Raw genomic sequence first — 16706 nt, forward strand, 5'->3', positions numbered from 1 at the left:
CCAGGTATCAGCCAAGTAAAATTTAAGGTAAGGAACTTTCCCAGACTCCCGGGGTCTGCTGGTCCCAATGCTGTCCCAGCACTGTGCTCACTGATGGAGCCGCTCAGGCCGGAGCTGCTCCTAACAGCGCGGACGAGGCAGCAGCGGGATGGGATGTTCTCCATGACATCACTTAGTGTCGATACTTCCGTATGTTCATAAATAGCCCTGATTTTTGACCTATGAGGTCAAGTGTTTTTCTGAGCTGTTGGAAAGAGTATGAAGAATATAAATTAGAAGCAGGAGGTAACTAATCCGTGGGGTTTTTCACATCACTTTCTGCTTTTGATTTTGAGTGTATCTAGAAATGGAAGCCTACTCTTTCCTTCTGACAGTAGGACTCCTTCCTTTCCTTTTATTTACCCTGAACGAGTCTGAAATATCATCTCTCCCAGCTTGCGTGCATATGATCCCCGGCACAGTCATACTTCTGGAAATTCGGTGGCATTTGATTTGTCATCTTAGCTTGTTTGCTCAGCTTTGCAATACTTGCCACTCATCATCAGGGCCCGCTTTATCCGCGAGCGTGCGGTGGAAGCAGAGCAGGAACCCGCCGGGGCTCTCCCCCATATTGCACAGAGCATCGCAGTAAATCTCCGTGGCCAGAGCAGTGCCGGGACGCCTCTGCCCGGCTCTCCTGGAAGCACAGAGCATGGCAGGGAAGGGCTGACGGAGCGGAGGGCACGGTTCTGGCTGCTCGAGCACCAGGCTGGGCGGATGGATTGGGTCTGTGGGGATGAACTGGGTCTGTGGGGATGAACTGGGTGTGCGGAGGAGCGGTGTAGTGGGAGGACGAGCGCGGTCCCTGCCCGGGTAGCGTGTGAGCTCTGGGAGCCGCTCTGCGACTCCTTCCCTTGTACCCGTTGCACCGTTCGCCAAAATGGCATTGCACCCACCGCTGCGTTTGCCAAAGCTTTAGAATGAAACTCTAAACTAATGACAGGCGCAACAGAACAAAACTGGAAACCAACTTAATTTGTATACGTATAACATTTCTGCATAGTGCGCTAAGTACTCAGTCAAGAAAGACAATGCTCGTAGTCAATATCAGTGTGGTAAGCTGAAAAATGTCTGTTGGCACTGACACAATACATTGCTGAACAGGAATTCACATTGAAGGCTTTTATCTATTCCTGAATAATTAATATGCATAGATTTAGGATACAGCTAATACTTTCTATGCGAAGATAATAAATGTGTTTTAATAATTGTTTCCTGCCACTTGGTTTATCAATTCTTAAAATATTGAATTGCAAATATATTACTGCTTTTTAATGTGGGGCTCTTTCATGAAAGCTATTAGCGCATTTTGTTCTTCTGTTGAGTTACATGACTTCGTGACAATCCTATTTAGTCTAGGAATTTTGTGCATCACCCAGTGAAATATTAAAAAGCTTTTAACTATTAAATGGCATTTATGTATATGCAGCATGCAAAGCACGTCGTACTGTGCACTAAGCAAATTCTTTCACCATTTTTATTACTAGAAATCTAAAATAAATAATAGATTGGTTTGTAAATCTCTTTGTAGACCTATTTAGCATAATGGTTCTGTTAATCATAAGCAAGAAAGAATAATTTCTAAGTATGCTATACTTACTGAAGATAAAAGAGTGGTAGTGCTGTGTTATATGCTAACCTCTATTTTAAAAAGGTGTCTTTAGAAAACACAGAAGAAACTGGGAAGGAGGGAAGAAGTTAATTAGCTGTAGTGTCCCTTTCAATAACATATCCTTGACAATTCCAAGAAAATGCATCAAGATAGAATTCAGCTCAGAGAATACTTGTCCCAAGCTTGTTACTGTGTTTAATTGTCAATGGTATTGACAGCTGATTTCTTCATGAATTGAATGAAAAATACACTATACCGAATTCCTGTAAATCTGCACTACTTATATGAATGTAAATTATGGTTCAACATTAAGTAGTCTCTGTCTGCACACCTAACTGTAGAAGAATCTCATACGTGAAACATGTTCTATTTTCAGTGATCATTTCCTTCCTTTACCTCTTTGTAACTTTAGGTTTAACATAGGCATGTAGACATGATAGAACAAACGAGAATGCAACCCAGTTATTTTGATATTTAATACATTACATTTTTTTCAATTCAATCAATAACCTGAGCTTTTATTGCGATGCAGTGACTGTGCTCACATCTTCTGATATGAATAGCTTAAATTGCAAAACCATGTTGGATTGGAGCAGTCACAATTGTTATACTAATTTCAGATAGCTACTCTGTGCTAACATGCAAATTTTATTCATTCTGGGAATCATCCATTGCATTTGAAATATATTTCCCTCTTTTACATCTTATTTTGTGATTATGTCTGTGCATATATGTGTAATATCTGTCTTTTTTGAGTGTCTATTTTCACTGTTTAAAACTCTTAAAATAATTGTAATTTATATATTTTCAGATTTTTTTATAATGTATTTTCTATCTAAATGAACACTTCTGAATTTGATAACTTTAATAAGGACCTTTACTGATTATACAGTAGCTCTGTGAAAGAAAACACATATGGGAGGTTTTATCTGTAGCTGGAGCTGCTGCTTCAGCTATCAAACTAATGGAACCGTAATGGAACACTTACTAACAAAATTAATGGGCTGCTTTCTTTTCTTTGTCACTAGATCTGTATGGCTCCATTAGGTCTGATTTGTTCAGTTACGAGAGGAAAGAATGATGAAGACGCTAGCTTTTTGCTATGTAGTTGAAAGGAATCTATCACTTTTTTTGTATGCATGAGCTAGTTAGCATCTTGTTATGCTAACCTTCAGTGAGCTGCTGTAAGTTAAAGAACATCTGCTGTGGTATGGGTTTATTTACAAAATAATCTATTGATTCTCATCTTTGTGTTATTCTTACATTCATACAAGAAGGAGGTCAAGGATATTTGTTTTTTCTGCCATTGTTCATTATCCCAGATACTTCTACTAGAGGAAGTGGTTTCTCTGGGATTTTACTGTAATCCACAGGATTTTATTTTTACTGAGACTTTTTCCTGCTACTGCACTTGATAGTAGTTGTTTCAAAGTTCAACCATGTACAGAAAATGAAATGTAATAGCAATCATGTTTACTTTCTATTAAAGTATAGATTTTTTGAAGAGACTAATTTACTGGGAGAATTCTCTGTGAGACCATTTTACACCTACAATCTAATATCAAAACCCAATGCAACAACCTTTCTTAAAGACAAGCAATCTAATTTGACACAGATAGCTATCACACGCTATATATTTTTGTTAGTATTATAGCTGAAACACTGCATAGTTGCCTAAGTGTTTCTATCCTGAGGTTTTCTTTGAGATTTTGGGGGCTGAAGTATTTTAGAACTTTCTTCTCTCCTTTCTCATTAGCCTGGTCCCTTTACACACAGTTTTCAACCTCCATGCAAATTTGGCATTCCCAATCTTCCAGAATTTCAGTATAGTCAAACTACAGCTAATTAGCTAATAGGATATAAGTAGCAGGGCTATGAACTACTAGATCTGGAAAAATTCATTAAAGCTATATGTCTGCTCCTATGGTGCCATCTATAAATCACCTAGGATTTCTCCCTATTAGAGGCTTTTTCACCTAATGTGTATTGGCACCTTTCAGAACCTCTGTGGGGAGTAGCAGGTATCCAGCCAGCAAAATATAGTCTGAACAGACCTCTACTGCTACAGAATTACTCCCTCCCATCCCCAATGACTTTGCGTTATGAAACAGTAAATTTGAGAAGAAAATTTTTAATACAACTGATGTTCCGTAGTGTTGAGCATGTGAAAGGCTGTATATAAAGCTTCTTTACTAACCTGCATATGAACAAAAAAAATGTAATAACAATATATTAATTTAGAGAATAGAAAGCATAATTTGAAACACTGTGATTGTTCATATTTTTTTCTCTCTTTTTGGTTTGAGAGAACTTTAATTTTTTTGTATTTGCATGTTTTATCATTGGCCATGGCATTTGGAAGGCCTGTGCAATATTGCCAGAATATAACTCAGCTTAAAAGACTAAAGCAAAAGTGACTCTTCAAAACCAGAGGCTGATATATGCCTTTAAAATTGTGATTCTTCTGGCTGTTGATGATATTTCTCAAGTACCCAGGTCATAATCTGTGGCACTTGTAATTTAGTTCTTTTTGTCATTTCTTGGGTAGCTATCATTGTTCTCTTCCAGTGGTATTTTAGAGGATTTGCACAATTTCAACATTTATTAATGAGACCAGGAGAAACAATACAAATTAATATTGAAATTTTTCTAGGCTTGAACATAATGAAACAAGATCATTTTTCAGATAGTATTTTTTAGTATTTCTTCTTCAGAAGTATATTTGTATTCAAGTACTTATTCAAGTACACCTTCAGAGAGGATCGTTGTGTTGATCCAATGTTAAGGACCACTGCTGTGCTTTATTATTATCTTCCTATTACATTTGCTTATTATTATCTTCTGTGACTGATCTAGATGTTCCCAGATTTCTTACATTATTTTGTATTCTGTAATATGATTATCACAGGACCTTCTATCACAAAGATGTAAATGTTTCATGTATATTTCATGTTTTTATTGAAGTAACTAAGTTAAATTTCAGGCACAATCCCCTCAGACCAAAATACATTGTGAGGAGATTATAAAATAGCCTATTTAATTTTCTTTTTTTTCTGATTTTGAATGGGGTTTTTTTGGAAGCAGAAGAAACAGTGAAACCAAAATATGCTTATTAAGGTTTCATCAAAATCACCTTTTTTTTTTTAGGAAAAATATGAAAAGAAATATCAAGCGAGGAAAAGAAAGATAACCTTTCTCTATTTTGCACCACTTAACAAGTGTTTATGTAGTCTCAGTTAGAAAACCAGCAGTAACATAATGTTACAGTCAAAACTTTGTTGTATGCAAAAACGCATACTTACCTGATGTGGGAAGCCACCGATTCACAGCTGCTTTAAAATCGTAAATTTGCAGTATTTTACTTAGACTGTTAATATGGTTAGTCTAGGTACAATGATATTTATTACCATTCGCACTCCAAATTATCAAATTCATGCACAATAAGTCTCATTAAAACACAGTTTAAAAATGTCACACAGACACTTTCAAGTATCTGCCCTTTTCTCAGTGTTTATGCTGCCCCTTTAGGTCCTAAGGTGCGCAGCACCCGTCCTCCTCAAAAAGAAGGGAAAAGGGTGGTTTAGTGTGTTGTTGGCATCCAGAATTCTTCACTAGGAGGACTTTGATGCTGACGGTTCTTCTTCCTCACTATCAGTTCCACTTGGGGCTAATTTAGCATATTTTCTAACGTGTTCCTTTTTTGCCTTGTTCTTGCTTTATTGATTGGCAGCATCACTTTTTATCTGTATTTATTATATATTTTATTACATATGTTAGTACATTCCTTGTTCTTCTCCACGTTTTTTTTTCCTCATTGGTAGCCTTAAAACCTTTTTGTCCAGCTCCCAGTCAGTTGTTTTTTTAATGACCATTGCTAGGTTTTTTATAAGCCTGTCTTTATTATCCCATGCCTGTAGTCCTGTAAGCCACATTATTATGTTAAAGTCATAAATATTTCATTCCACGCAGAATAATTACTTTTTACTGTGTATGTGAAAACTTTGATTATACTGCAAGATTATGCAAATATAAACAAATATAAGCGATATAAGCAAAACTGTAGCACCTTAGTCAATAGTCACCTGATCATTAGAAAAATTGTTGCAGCTAAACAAGCTAAATCAAAACTCCAGGCAGGCAAGGAAAGTTCAGACAAAGCCTGAAGAATTAATCTTGAGGCCTTGCAGAGCTGGTACAAGGTCTGCAGTGTGTAACTGGCAATGGCAATACTGGCTTACAGGGCTACAATAACAGCTGAACTAACATTCTTGCATTGTTTTTCGTCTCTTTGTTTTATTGTTACTTCTAATTAGCAAACTGACTAGTTAGGATGTTTAACTTTAGAAAAAGTTGTAAAGGCTTGGGTGTTTTCGGTTCTGCATTGCCATTTCTCAGGTTATATTCAATGGTGCTGTACTTTCTTGTTTCAATGTTGTTGCAGAATTTGAAATCTTGGCTGTTTAAGCTAGAGCAAAGTCACCAAAGGTTCAAGGAAAAAAGCAGCAAAGATAAATCTGTGGGGAGTGCTCCTAATGTGAAGTGAACTCACAACTAGGAGCAGCAGTACCTGAATTTAGCAGGTTGGGTAGGCTTCACATATCCCGAGAAAGTTGAGAATACTCTTGTTAGGGTCACATCCTAATCTGGACTTTTCCTGTTCTTGAAATCCGAGCTGAAGACCTGGATTTCCGTAGAAATTCTGGTGTGCGCCACTGCATGCTACATCTGTATAGGATTCTTGCACGGTCTGAATGCTGGTTTTCCCATTGTGATTTGGGATTAGAAAAGGCATCATGCTAAAAGACAGTGAAGGTGTCAAATGGCAAACAGGCAAGAAGAGGTAGCGAGTATGGTCTGTAAATCAATGAGTATTTTAAAATGACATATTTTGGAACTGGGGGAAGTGATAGTAATATAAGTCTCTATACTAATAAAGGTGCATTTTTCCCAACCTGTTAGGACAGAATGAGCAAGATAGTTGTAAATACCACTGCAGATAGCACTATCAAGCTTAGGCTTATCTTTCCCTAATGCAGTGCCAAAACTAATCAGTCTCCATACAACTAACATACTAACAACAAGCAGACTCCGAGGAAATATGCTTTTATCACAGTAACAGTGTCAAAACAGTATTATTCATTCAAAACTTATTTTGCAGATAAAATTGCTGTGTTTACAGAATGACTTCTCAGTTGTTCAATTAAGTATTCAAAGATAAAAAAAAAAAAATAGAATTAACGCCCAAACAGCTCAGGTTAGGCAGAATAATATGGATTGAATTCAACATAGCGTCTGTTGTTGCTACAGCAAGAATAATAAATAGATCATAATGTAGAAATAAAAATCAACTATTTAGATTGCTGGCATCTCTTACTCATGTCTGTAAATGAAATATGTTCCTCAAAGAATCTGTGCCTGTAAAGTACTGATTTTTCTTATGGTTATGGTGTTTCAGGCTGGTAAATTTATTTTCTTAAGTAAAGAGAGTAAATAATGACTGTAAGGGAACTGATTAATCTTTTTTAAGAGATTATTTCAGTATTTCAGTATTGCAACAGAAAGTGTAGCCTCTCAGTTCACCCTTTGTCCATACCTAACCTTGACAAGGGTAAGCCCATTAACAAGGGCAGGTTATTCTCTGCGAACAATTCTGTTCTTCCTCCGTGAAATTCATGGCTGCTGTGGTAACTACATAATAATAATAGGCAATGGACAAAAGTTATTAAGGTTGTTTGCAGAAGTCAAACATCAAGGTGTTTTTAAAGTGAGCCTTTAAGTTATTATAAAAGAAGCCCTATAGCATCAATGTCATTTGTTATTTAGTAAAGACTTCCATCACCCAACAATACCCATTTTTCCTTTTTAACACTGGTCATGTTGTCCTGTAAATCAGCTTTATAGGAAGGATATTTCTTTATTAGTTTCAAGTCAGATGATGGTCAGTAGAAGTAATCCTCTGGGCAAAATTATTCCCAGCCTCAGCTTCAAACAAGTTTTGATTCATTTATTATATTCTCAATCTGTGTGCAGACCTCCTACTGACATCAGTAACGAGCAATGCACTGAGAAAAACACAGAGCTTTGAAAATGGGATGTTATTTGTGTTCGAGAAGAGTATTTTAACATTTTTCTGTGCACTAATGCTGTCACATTTTATATGCAGTGGTGGGATTTGCTGTGGTTTTATATTTTGGCACCAGCCTGTAATGTGTGTGCCATCTTGCTGTATACTCAGGGAACAAATCCCCATGGTAATATTACATTTGCAGACCACTTTATGGGATAATTAAGATAAAGGACATTGTGAATTCCATAAATATCCAACAAACTACACAGAAGTATGTCAAGACTTAAAAAAAAATGTAGCTAAATCCCATCAAAAAAGAGTTGTCACTTAGCAGCCTGTCCTTTGTTTAAATGTAGGAAAAAAGCTGCAATAGATCTGAGAAACAAATGATCCCTGCAAAGGATCAAGCAAGTGAAATATGTTGCTAGACTGCAATTTTGGTGATCTACTTCAGATTCTTTTAGATATCGTGGGTTATTAAGTAACCAAATTACATTCAAGTAATTCAGCACCTGCTTCATCAAGCTACAGAATATGGAATTAGATATAGACCACTTCAGCTTCACTGATTTGATTATCTAGTAGAGAGAGACTGGTGAATATACATTAATCCTATGAAATTAAATCAAGAAAATTAGCTGAAGATATTCCTAGGGGCCTATTTGGTGTCTATTTGCATAAAATGCTGAATTACCTGCTTACTGAAATCACTTTTTTTGTGATGAGAAATGGGATAGAACTGAAGAACTGAGTTTACATAAAAAATCTAAGCAGGAATGTACAGGTTCAAACCAGAAATGCATTTAGCTCCTGGCTCTGACAACAGCCAATACCAGATAATTACAGCATAAGAACAAAACAAGTATAGAATTTCCCTCAGTGTTTCCTAATGTGGAGTATAGAGACTACACCGTTACTTTGTTTATGTTCAGTTATGTGTGATGGACTTTGCTTCTACTATTATTTTCTGAACCAGTTTGTTATTCTTTTCTGGTGTCTTCAGTATCCTGTATAATGTATGCAAGTATGATGTAATCGTGCACACTGAAGAAGTATTTCATTTTTGTTGGCTTTAAAAATATTTTAAGATAATGTCATCTGATGTTTCCTCATTCTTATGAGAAATAATGACATAATAGGCAAATAAAGCCTAAGCATTTTTATCCATGCCATTCATAATTTTATAGACTTCTGACCCTGTTGTCTCTTCAGGAGTCTGAATTATTTAATCTTTTCACATATAGAGACATTCCACTATTTCTAGCCATGTTTTTGTCCTGTTTGTAACTTTTCTATTGGCACTGGATACTTTATAGTTGATGGGAAGCTTATTACTCACTATTGTCTCCAGCAGAAGTCCAAACAAATAATTTAAGATGCAGAAGTCTATCCTGCAGGCTTTTCAAATTAAGTGAGATTAACTCCATACCAAATTTCTTACTTTCAGTGTTAAGTATGGACATTGAAGGCCTGTCTTATTATCTCAATCTGAAAATGTGACTGTTCTATTCTGTTATTCTTAGTTTAGTCATTTCATACCATATTTGGAAAAAGCCTTGTTTGTAATTTTCTTAAGGTTTTCTAAGCAATTCAGTTTTCTAAACTATGCCACCTGTAAGTGATTCATTTGTAAGCAACATCAGTATTGACTTTTATTTTGATTTATTGAAGTAAAACATTAGTGAAGTAAAATTATTGAAGTAAAACAATAATAAATAATAAGACAGTAAAACATGTTTTCAAAACATATGAATGAAGTGTAAGTAGTCCTAGAACTTCAAAAATATTTGATTTGTAGATATGTTTCAAATAATTCTATCAGAAAAACATTTTCATCCTTGGGGAAATATTTACAATTCACAGTAATTTCCATTTTTGTTTGGAGACAAAATGGAATTTTGAAGGACAGTGATAAACAAAAAGCACAGCATGTTTAGAAAAGCCACTGTCCTGGTGTGGTTAGTGTACATAGCTCAAATCTGAGACACAGGCTCTGTTTAACTTAGAATAAATACTTGAACCTTGTTCTGTTGTACCCAGAATAACTAATAACCAAAAGCTTTAGGTAGATTATGGAACGCCTCACCTGTTTGGACCGACTGTTCTTCTTGAACCTGAAAAAAAACATTCCTAGTTCATGTTTATTACAGCCAGTGCATTTCAGCAAGCTATTCTGAGTTCCACGAAATTTTTATCAAAAAAAAGAAATTGTCACTGAAGCAGTTTTTCTTTTCCTCTCATTACATGCACGAGACACTCCTTGTGCATGCAAAGTTCTCTCCTTTGTATTCTCTCGTTGCTCTGACAAATCATCATGTGCTTTGTACTTCCCACATTTTATTTTATTTGCAGTATTTAATAATCTCTCTGGTTTATGTTTTGGTTGCAGGTTTCTCTTGGACTTCTACATGCTCGAGCTACTCATATCCTCTGGCCTCCGCAACGCTGGCAGAAGTTACAGCCAATGCTACCTCCAGAGCGCAAACCACTCCAGAGAGAGCAGGAGTGATCTAAATGCTCAGACAGAAAAAACACTGAAGTGAATTTTAACTGGGAAGAGTTGCAGTGGTTATACCATCACCTGTAAGAACTTTGCCAAGTGTGCTTTAGTATCAGGTACCGTGTCAGCAAATACATGCAACATCTTCATGTTAAAATGCCACCTTAATTGTAAAGTTTTTCTGGGTTTTTTTGTTGTTTGGTGCTTTTTTTTAAATCTCAAACAGTACTGCATTGTACATTATTTTGATTTGAAATAATTGTTTGTAGAAGGTTTGAATGTTCAGCGTTTCTGGGAGCAGTAAAATACTTGACTTACTATGTCTGTACCTGTCCTTCTCTGGATAAGAAATTATTAAAACCTTCAATAAAATATTTTAATCTTTTACATTCAACTTCTTTTAGTGACTGAACGGAACCTTTATTATTATCATTGACTGGATATGAAAAAAACCCCAAACATGTTAGTTGTCAGGCACTGGAGCAGGCTGCCCAGGGAAGTGGTGGAGTCACAATCCCTGGAGGTGTTCAAAAAACACGTAGACATGGCACTTTAGAACACGGTTTAGTGGGCGTGGTGGTGTTGGGTTGATGGTTGGACTCAATGATCTTAAAGGTCTTTTCCAACCTAAACGATTCTATGCTTCTATGTAATATGCTTTGGATTGTCCTATAATTTCTAGTACTGAAGATTCAGTACTTCGGTAGCTGAAAAGTTAATCGTATATGTCATAAATTTTTTTCAAAAAGCTAATGAGATCTTTTTCTTTTAATGCAGCTTGTGTTTATTATTAAACTGAGTACATATTATTTATTTTTAATTTCTCTTTCAGGAGTGTTTTATATAAACATTCCTTGTATATCTTGCTGAAGTAGATATTCAGTCAAAATGTACAAATTATATTGCAGTATCTGAAGACAATGTTTCATTTATTTCTCAAGTATAGTAGTTAGTATTGATTGCCACATTTCTTTGAAACTATGTAATTAGATAATAAATACTATACAATTAATACTATAAATATATAATTAATATTATAAATACACTCCGTGAATATGCAGTAAAGCTTCTGCACACATTATAAGTGAAAACAACTTGCAAAATGACTCATTTTCAGCTGCAGATTAATATGAGCCAGCTTATTTTCATATTTATTGAATTTTACTTCAGATAGGATAGTACTTTAAAAATTTAACAAATCACACAAAAGACCTTTAAACATTTCAGCTAAAACCATGCAATTATTGGAACTTCAGACAAGGTGAAAATAAGTCCGTAGCTCTTTGAAGACACACATCTGTGTATTGGTTAGGTGATAGGTTCAATCACCATGAAAACTCTCTATTACTCTCTAACCACCTTCTTAAATGCTCGAGCTCTGTAGACTCTCTGAACACTTTACTGTCTACATGTGCCATGATCTTTCTCTGTTCCAGGAAGCTGTTCCATAGGTCTCTGAACTCATCTTAGTTAAAACTAATGCAGTTTGTTTGGGTGTTAATTGCAGTAAATTCACAATTATTTTGATTGACATAGGGTGATTGAAAACAGTAGATTGCAATTTTTTTTTCCAAATTAATTAAGAAAACTGAAATGAGTTCAAGAAATTTGCTGCAGTCATAATTAATTTTGGTGACAAAGATACAAACACACATACATGAAAGGACAAAGAAAGAGACAAACATAAAAAGAAGCAGAACAAAACCAGATTAGATCAGCTTTATTTCTCTCAGTTGTTTGGGTCTTAATTTCTCTTTTTTCCACTAGTTCAGTCCCTCCCTCCCCCTCCTCTTGAGTATCAACTGGGCAGAAGTTCTTACATATACTGACAAGCTGGAAAATTTGGTTGGTTGTTCTGATTCACCCGTATGTGTTCTGCAAAACCAGTGCCAGAGAGTTATCAACAAAAACAAAGGCATTTGTTCCTCAGTTATTATCTTAATTATATTTTTCTATTCCTGTTGTCTAAAGATACAGCCAAATGTGTCTGCATCAGCTACATTTCCAAAAAGTTTCTTTGAAGTTCCTTAGGACCGCAGACCTTATTTTCCAATGGAGAAGAAGGATCCAGAGAAATGCAAGTATAGAATTCCAGATGAGGTAGAACCAAGGTGCAAGCTCTTAGGTGGTGCCAGACCTTGCAGCCCGACAGAGGTGAGACTGCTGCAGCTCCATCTCCCCCGTCCCTCCAGCAGCAAGGCCAAGCACACATTCCCCTGGGCACGCACACACACACGTACACACACACATACACACACGGTATGTTACATCCATATGCACACGACTGGCCATGCACATCAACATAGACAAACCCACTGGGTACTCACATCATGGCACCAGTGACCTCATCCTGTTCCTCTTGCTGGCTGATCAGGATGAAAATACGTAAGTGGGAAATATATACAGTGTGGATGCCCCCAGATTCAGACACCCGTTTTGCCCAGTATACAGAATCCTACTCTCCCCATGTGCTGGCACCCAGACAAAGCAGCCCCCAGACACCTCCAGTAGGTGCCTCCCACCCCCCGGCACTGGCACTCAGACCCTCCCCGCACATGCAGACAGCCCAGGGAGCTCTGCACCCAGGAAAATTGCTAGAAATGGAGTTTAATGAGAAGATGAGACAGACTGTTCTGATCAGGCTCAGGCGGCGACAGACCAGCGCCTGTTCATGTGCAATTGGCTCCTTTCATACCCTTCTCTCTCTGTATTTCCACACTTGATCCTCCCCAAAGCACCCTCGTTTCTCTGACCTTGGTCCCCTAAACAGCCCAGAACAAGTCTTGCACGGTACTGAAATGCTCTTCCCTGCACCCCACAGCAAACCCTGTACCCCTGGGCAGTGTCACCAGTCTGTGGGGCAGCCCAGAGAGCCTCCCCACTCACTCCTGGTGTTGGCTGTCCCCCGTGGGGCTGGTGCAGGGGCTTGTGTGCTCCTTCATGCCTGTGAGGTTGGGACTTTCACAGTCTGCTGGCTCCTGTAATAGCCACGGTGGAGCTAAGTCGTGGTATTATTTGGTTTCCCCCAGCTGCCGTTGCTCCCCTGGGCTCCTTTGTCTGTGTGGAGCCCAGCTCTTTATAACATAAGCTTATACAAGCTATGAAAGTTTAAGTGTCCCAAGTATGCAACTGTGACATGCCTCAAGGAATATTTGTTCATCTATATTTGCATACATGTGTTTATAAATATTTATGAATTTATGCAGATACATAGGATATTCATGATGGAATGATGGAATAGAGAATATGCCTATTAAGTTTGAAGACGTTACAATGGTTGTAAAGACTGCCATCATTTTGGAGAATGGTATTAGACTGCAGTGATCTGAATTCAATAATGATGAGCAGAGACTGGTGGAATAATTACCCGTACACATGCTGGATTAAGTTAAAAGAAAATTTGGAGATCATAGTGGATTGTAGTTGAGCATGAATGAACAATATGCTGTTGTGAATAAGGAAAATAGCACACTTTGTAACCAGCAGTGCAGACTGTAAACACAGGAAACAATATTCCTGCTTCATTCATCTACAGTATGATTTTAGGCACCAGATTCAGAAAGAAATGAGGGACAGATGGAGTCTTTAGAGAGAAACAACAAAAATGAAGAGAAACCAGAAAAATATGACCTATGAGAAATGTTGGAAGAACTTGGGTTTATCACTTAGTCTGGAGAGTCTGCGGCACAGTCTTCAAAATCATGAAAGGTTGCTGTGAAGTGGAAGAGAATCATTGGTTCTCCAAGTCCATCATGTGCAGGAGGAGAACTAACAGACTTGCAATGCAACAGTAAGAGTTTTAGGTTAGACATGGAGAAAGAAACATTTGAATTTTAGAAATAATAAAATATTGGAATAGATTATTCTTCATTGCAAAGTTTTAATTTTTTTTATCATCAGGCCTCTTTGTACTTTGAGACAGGAGGATGAATTAACTAGACCTTGAGATCCACATTAGCTGCTTTATACATTCTCTGATTAGGTATTCTGTGATTGATTAGTAAACTTGGTGGTGCCTTTGATGCTGGGCAGGCAGGCAGTTACATCAATAGCTACTTCCTTTAGACTTATGATTCTTTATATGCAAGCCTAACAATATTACAGTAGCCTCATTTATATGTTACTTTCCTGTAATAAGCATCTAAGGAACCTGATTCCTGTAAAAGAAGCTATTTTGCTACATATTGGCATCAGATTAATGTGCATGATATTTTACATCATCACATAGCTTAGTGAATGGAAATAGGTCAATGAAATCATAAGCATTTGAGTAAGATAACATAACAGATCATTCAGTATCCAGAGCATGAAGAGCAAACCCGTATTCCCAAAGCAGAAAGGACCAAGCAGCGGCAATAACACACAACCACGTATTTAAAGGTGGTATTATTTTATTGATATAATAATATATTTGATTTTCAACCTTCAGATGTAAAACACGCAATGAGAAGCCTCTTCTGGCAGTAATGAAATCAGTGGCAAAATTCTTGTGGACTCAAGTCATCACGATTAGCTTTCTAAGTCAACATCTTCCTTTTCAGCCACACGCCTTCTGGTGTTTTGGTGCTGGCTCACATCTGCAATGCAATAGGGAATTGGTTTCATGGGAGTTAAATAAGGATGAGCACAGGTGAGAAGTAGGACATTTAGAAGTGAAAGGATGACAGGATATTTTAAAATTTGATTTTTTTATGTATGAGGAGTCACATAAATACCTTTCCTATGGCCCAAGACATATAATTGTCTTGAGTGGGTGCCAGACTGCACTTGTAGAGCAAGGAAAGATGTTGTAAGCTGATCAGGAGCTGGTACTCTTAGCAGACATGAGAAACTGCATCTGAGAGAGTGGCAGAGCAAAGCTATGATGTACCTCAGCAATGTCTAAGCATCACAGCCTCATACAGAAAACCAAATGCCAACTGAGAAAGTGGAAAGCTGGTGCAAGGAATGAAAGGTCATCTAATGCATATGAGGATCCTCAATTAGGTGTTCAGATTTCCTGTGATAAAGAAACACCGTAGCAGAAGATCTGTTGAGTTTCGTTTCTTCCATCTAATCATCCTTTAAGATAACATACCTGGATGGTGCTACATGAAGACAAGCAATCTGTCATGGCATGCACAAAGCACTAGCTGTTCAGGTCTGAAGCCATTACAAAATGGATAATTTAGTGCAGAACTATCCAAGGAAAAGAAGGTAAAGCCAAGACAATAGATTGCATGTTAGTAAACAGTTTACGCTGCCTGGCTCCTCAAGTAATAACACTAAGGAAACACCAGAAATCAAAGATCGCATCTAAGTCATAGGAACTCAAAGTAACATAGTAAAGTCAAGTGAAGACAGATACCAGTTCTTGCTATGCAGAATTTTGGTTTTCACAAATCTTTTTCATTCCTTTAGATTTGTTTACCACACTAAAATCAGAAAGAGCTCTGAACACTTCCAGGATGTTACAAGTAAAATAGCTGTCAGAGGCATCAATCTGTAGTCGTATTGCTCAGGAGTCTAGCAGCTGATGAACCTGCTTGCTCCTGTGTAACTTGGGTGATCCTTTGGTATTTTGCTCTAATATGGAATAATCCTCTCTCTTTGGAATATTTTACTATCATTACTTTTATGATCAAGAAAATTATTACTTTCTTCCTCCCCACATCAACATGGTCTGTTCTTATCATGGTCTGTTAAGCATCTTGTCCAAGGTCATATAAGATAATCATGATAGGTTTGGAAGAAGAACAGGATTTCTTAGATCACAGTCTACCTACTTGGTGGCAAGATTGTCTGTCATTCACTATCATTCATTGTCTTGCATAATCAGTGCACAAGTGTACCATTTGTGATATAAAATACAAATCTAAATGAAAGAAAAAGATCAGTGAAAATGAAAATTCCAAGTAGACAGCTTAGCCCTGCACCATTGTATGGTGGGAAGGAAAGATGAGTCTTTTTAGAGCTAAAGGTTTCCTGTGGCAGTATGGGCTTGTAAAAAATGTAATGAGGCCATACTAATGGCAAATACTGTAGAAAATGTTCTTCTTCCATAAATAGCCAATTTCAGCCACAGAGACTGGATTTGTGTAAATAATATGTAGCAGCACTTTCTAACCATCCTATTGAGGCTGTGATTTTGTGCAGAAATAAATTAAAGTTCTTGAAGAAAACTAGAGGACAAAGGCTGCAAGAAAACCACATGGCGGTGGCTTAGGGAATAGACCAGGAACCCCAGAGACAGCAGAGCTGAAATCCTCACCCCTGCATCTGTAGTCCTTTTCAGTAATTCCTTTGTGTGAAGTAAATGTGTAGATTATTAAATTTGGTGCCACAACTATGAACTTAATTTCACCTAGCGTTTTCCAGTGTTTTTGAATTAAAAAAAATAAATATCGTATAGCCTATTGTGGAAGTTCTAACATTATCTGTTATGCCCCTGAATGCTGTGGGTTTATTTGTTTGTTTTTTAATTTGTGAAATAAAAGATAAGCCAGAAG

The 16706-nt window shown here is 37.1% G+C and overlaps 1 protein-coding gene across 1 annotated transcript in view; it reads left to right on the forward strand.

Moving 5' to 3' along the window:
- The window catches only part of IMMP2L (IMP2 inner mitochondrial membrane peptidase-like (S. cerevisiae)), a 457856-nt gene extending 447251 nt beyond the window's left edge, over window positions 1-10605 (forward strand). Inside the window, exon 5 of the mRNA XM_010574032.1 lies at window positions 10108-10605. Coding sequence (XP_010572334.1) covers window positions 10108-10227 — 120 coding nt within the window. The 3' untranslated portion in view covers window positions 10228-10605. The remainder of the gene's footprint in view (window positions 1-10107) is intronic.
- The last annotated feature ends 6101 nt before the right edge of the window (window positions 10606-16706 follow it).

This window comes from Haliaeetus leucocephalus, unplaced genomic scaffold, assembly GCF_000737465.1.
Source record: "Haliaeetus leucocephalus isolate CR32 unplaced genomic scaffold, Haliaeetus_leucocephalus-4.0 Scaffold406, whole genome shotgun sequence".
Lineage (NCBI taxonomy): Eukaryota > Metazoa > Chordata > Aves > Accipitriformes > Accipitridae > Haliaeetus > Haliaeetus leucocephalus.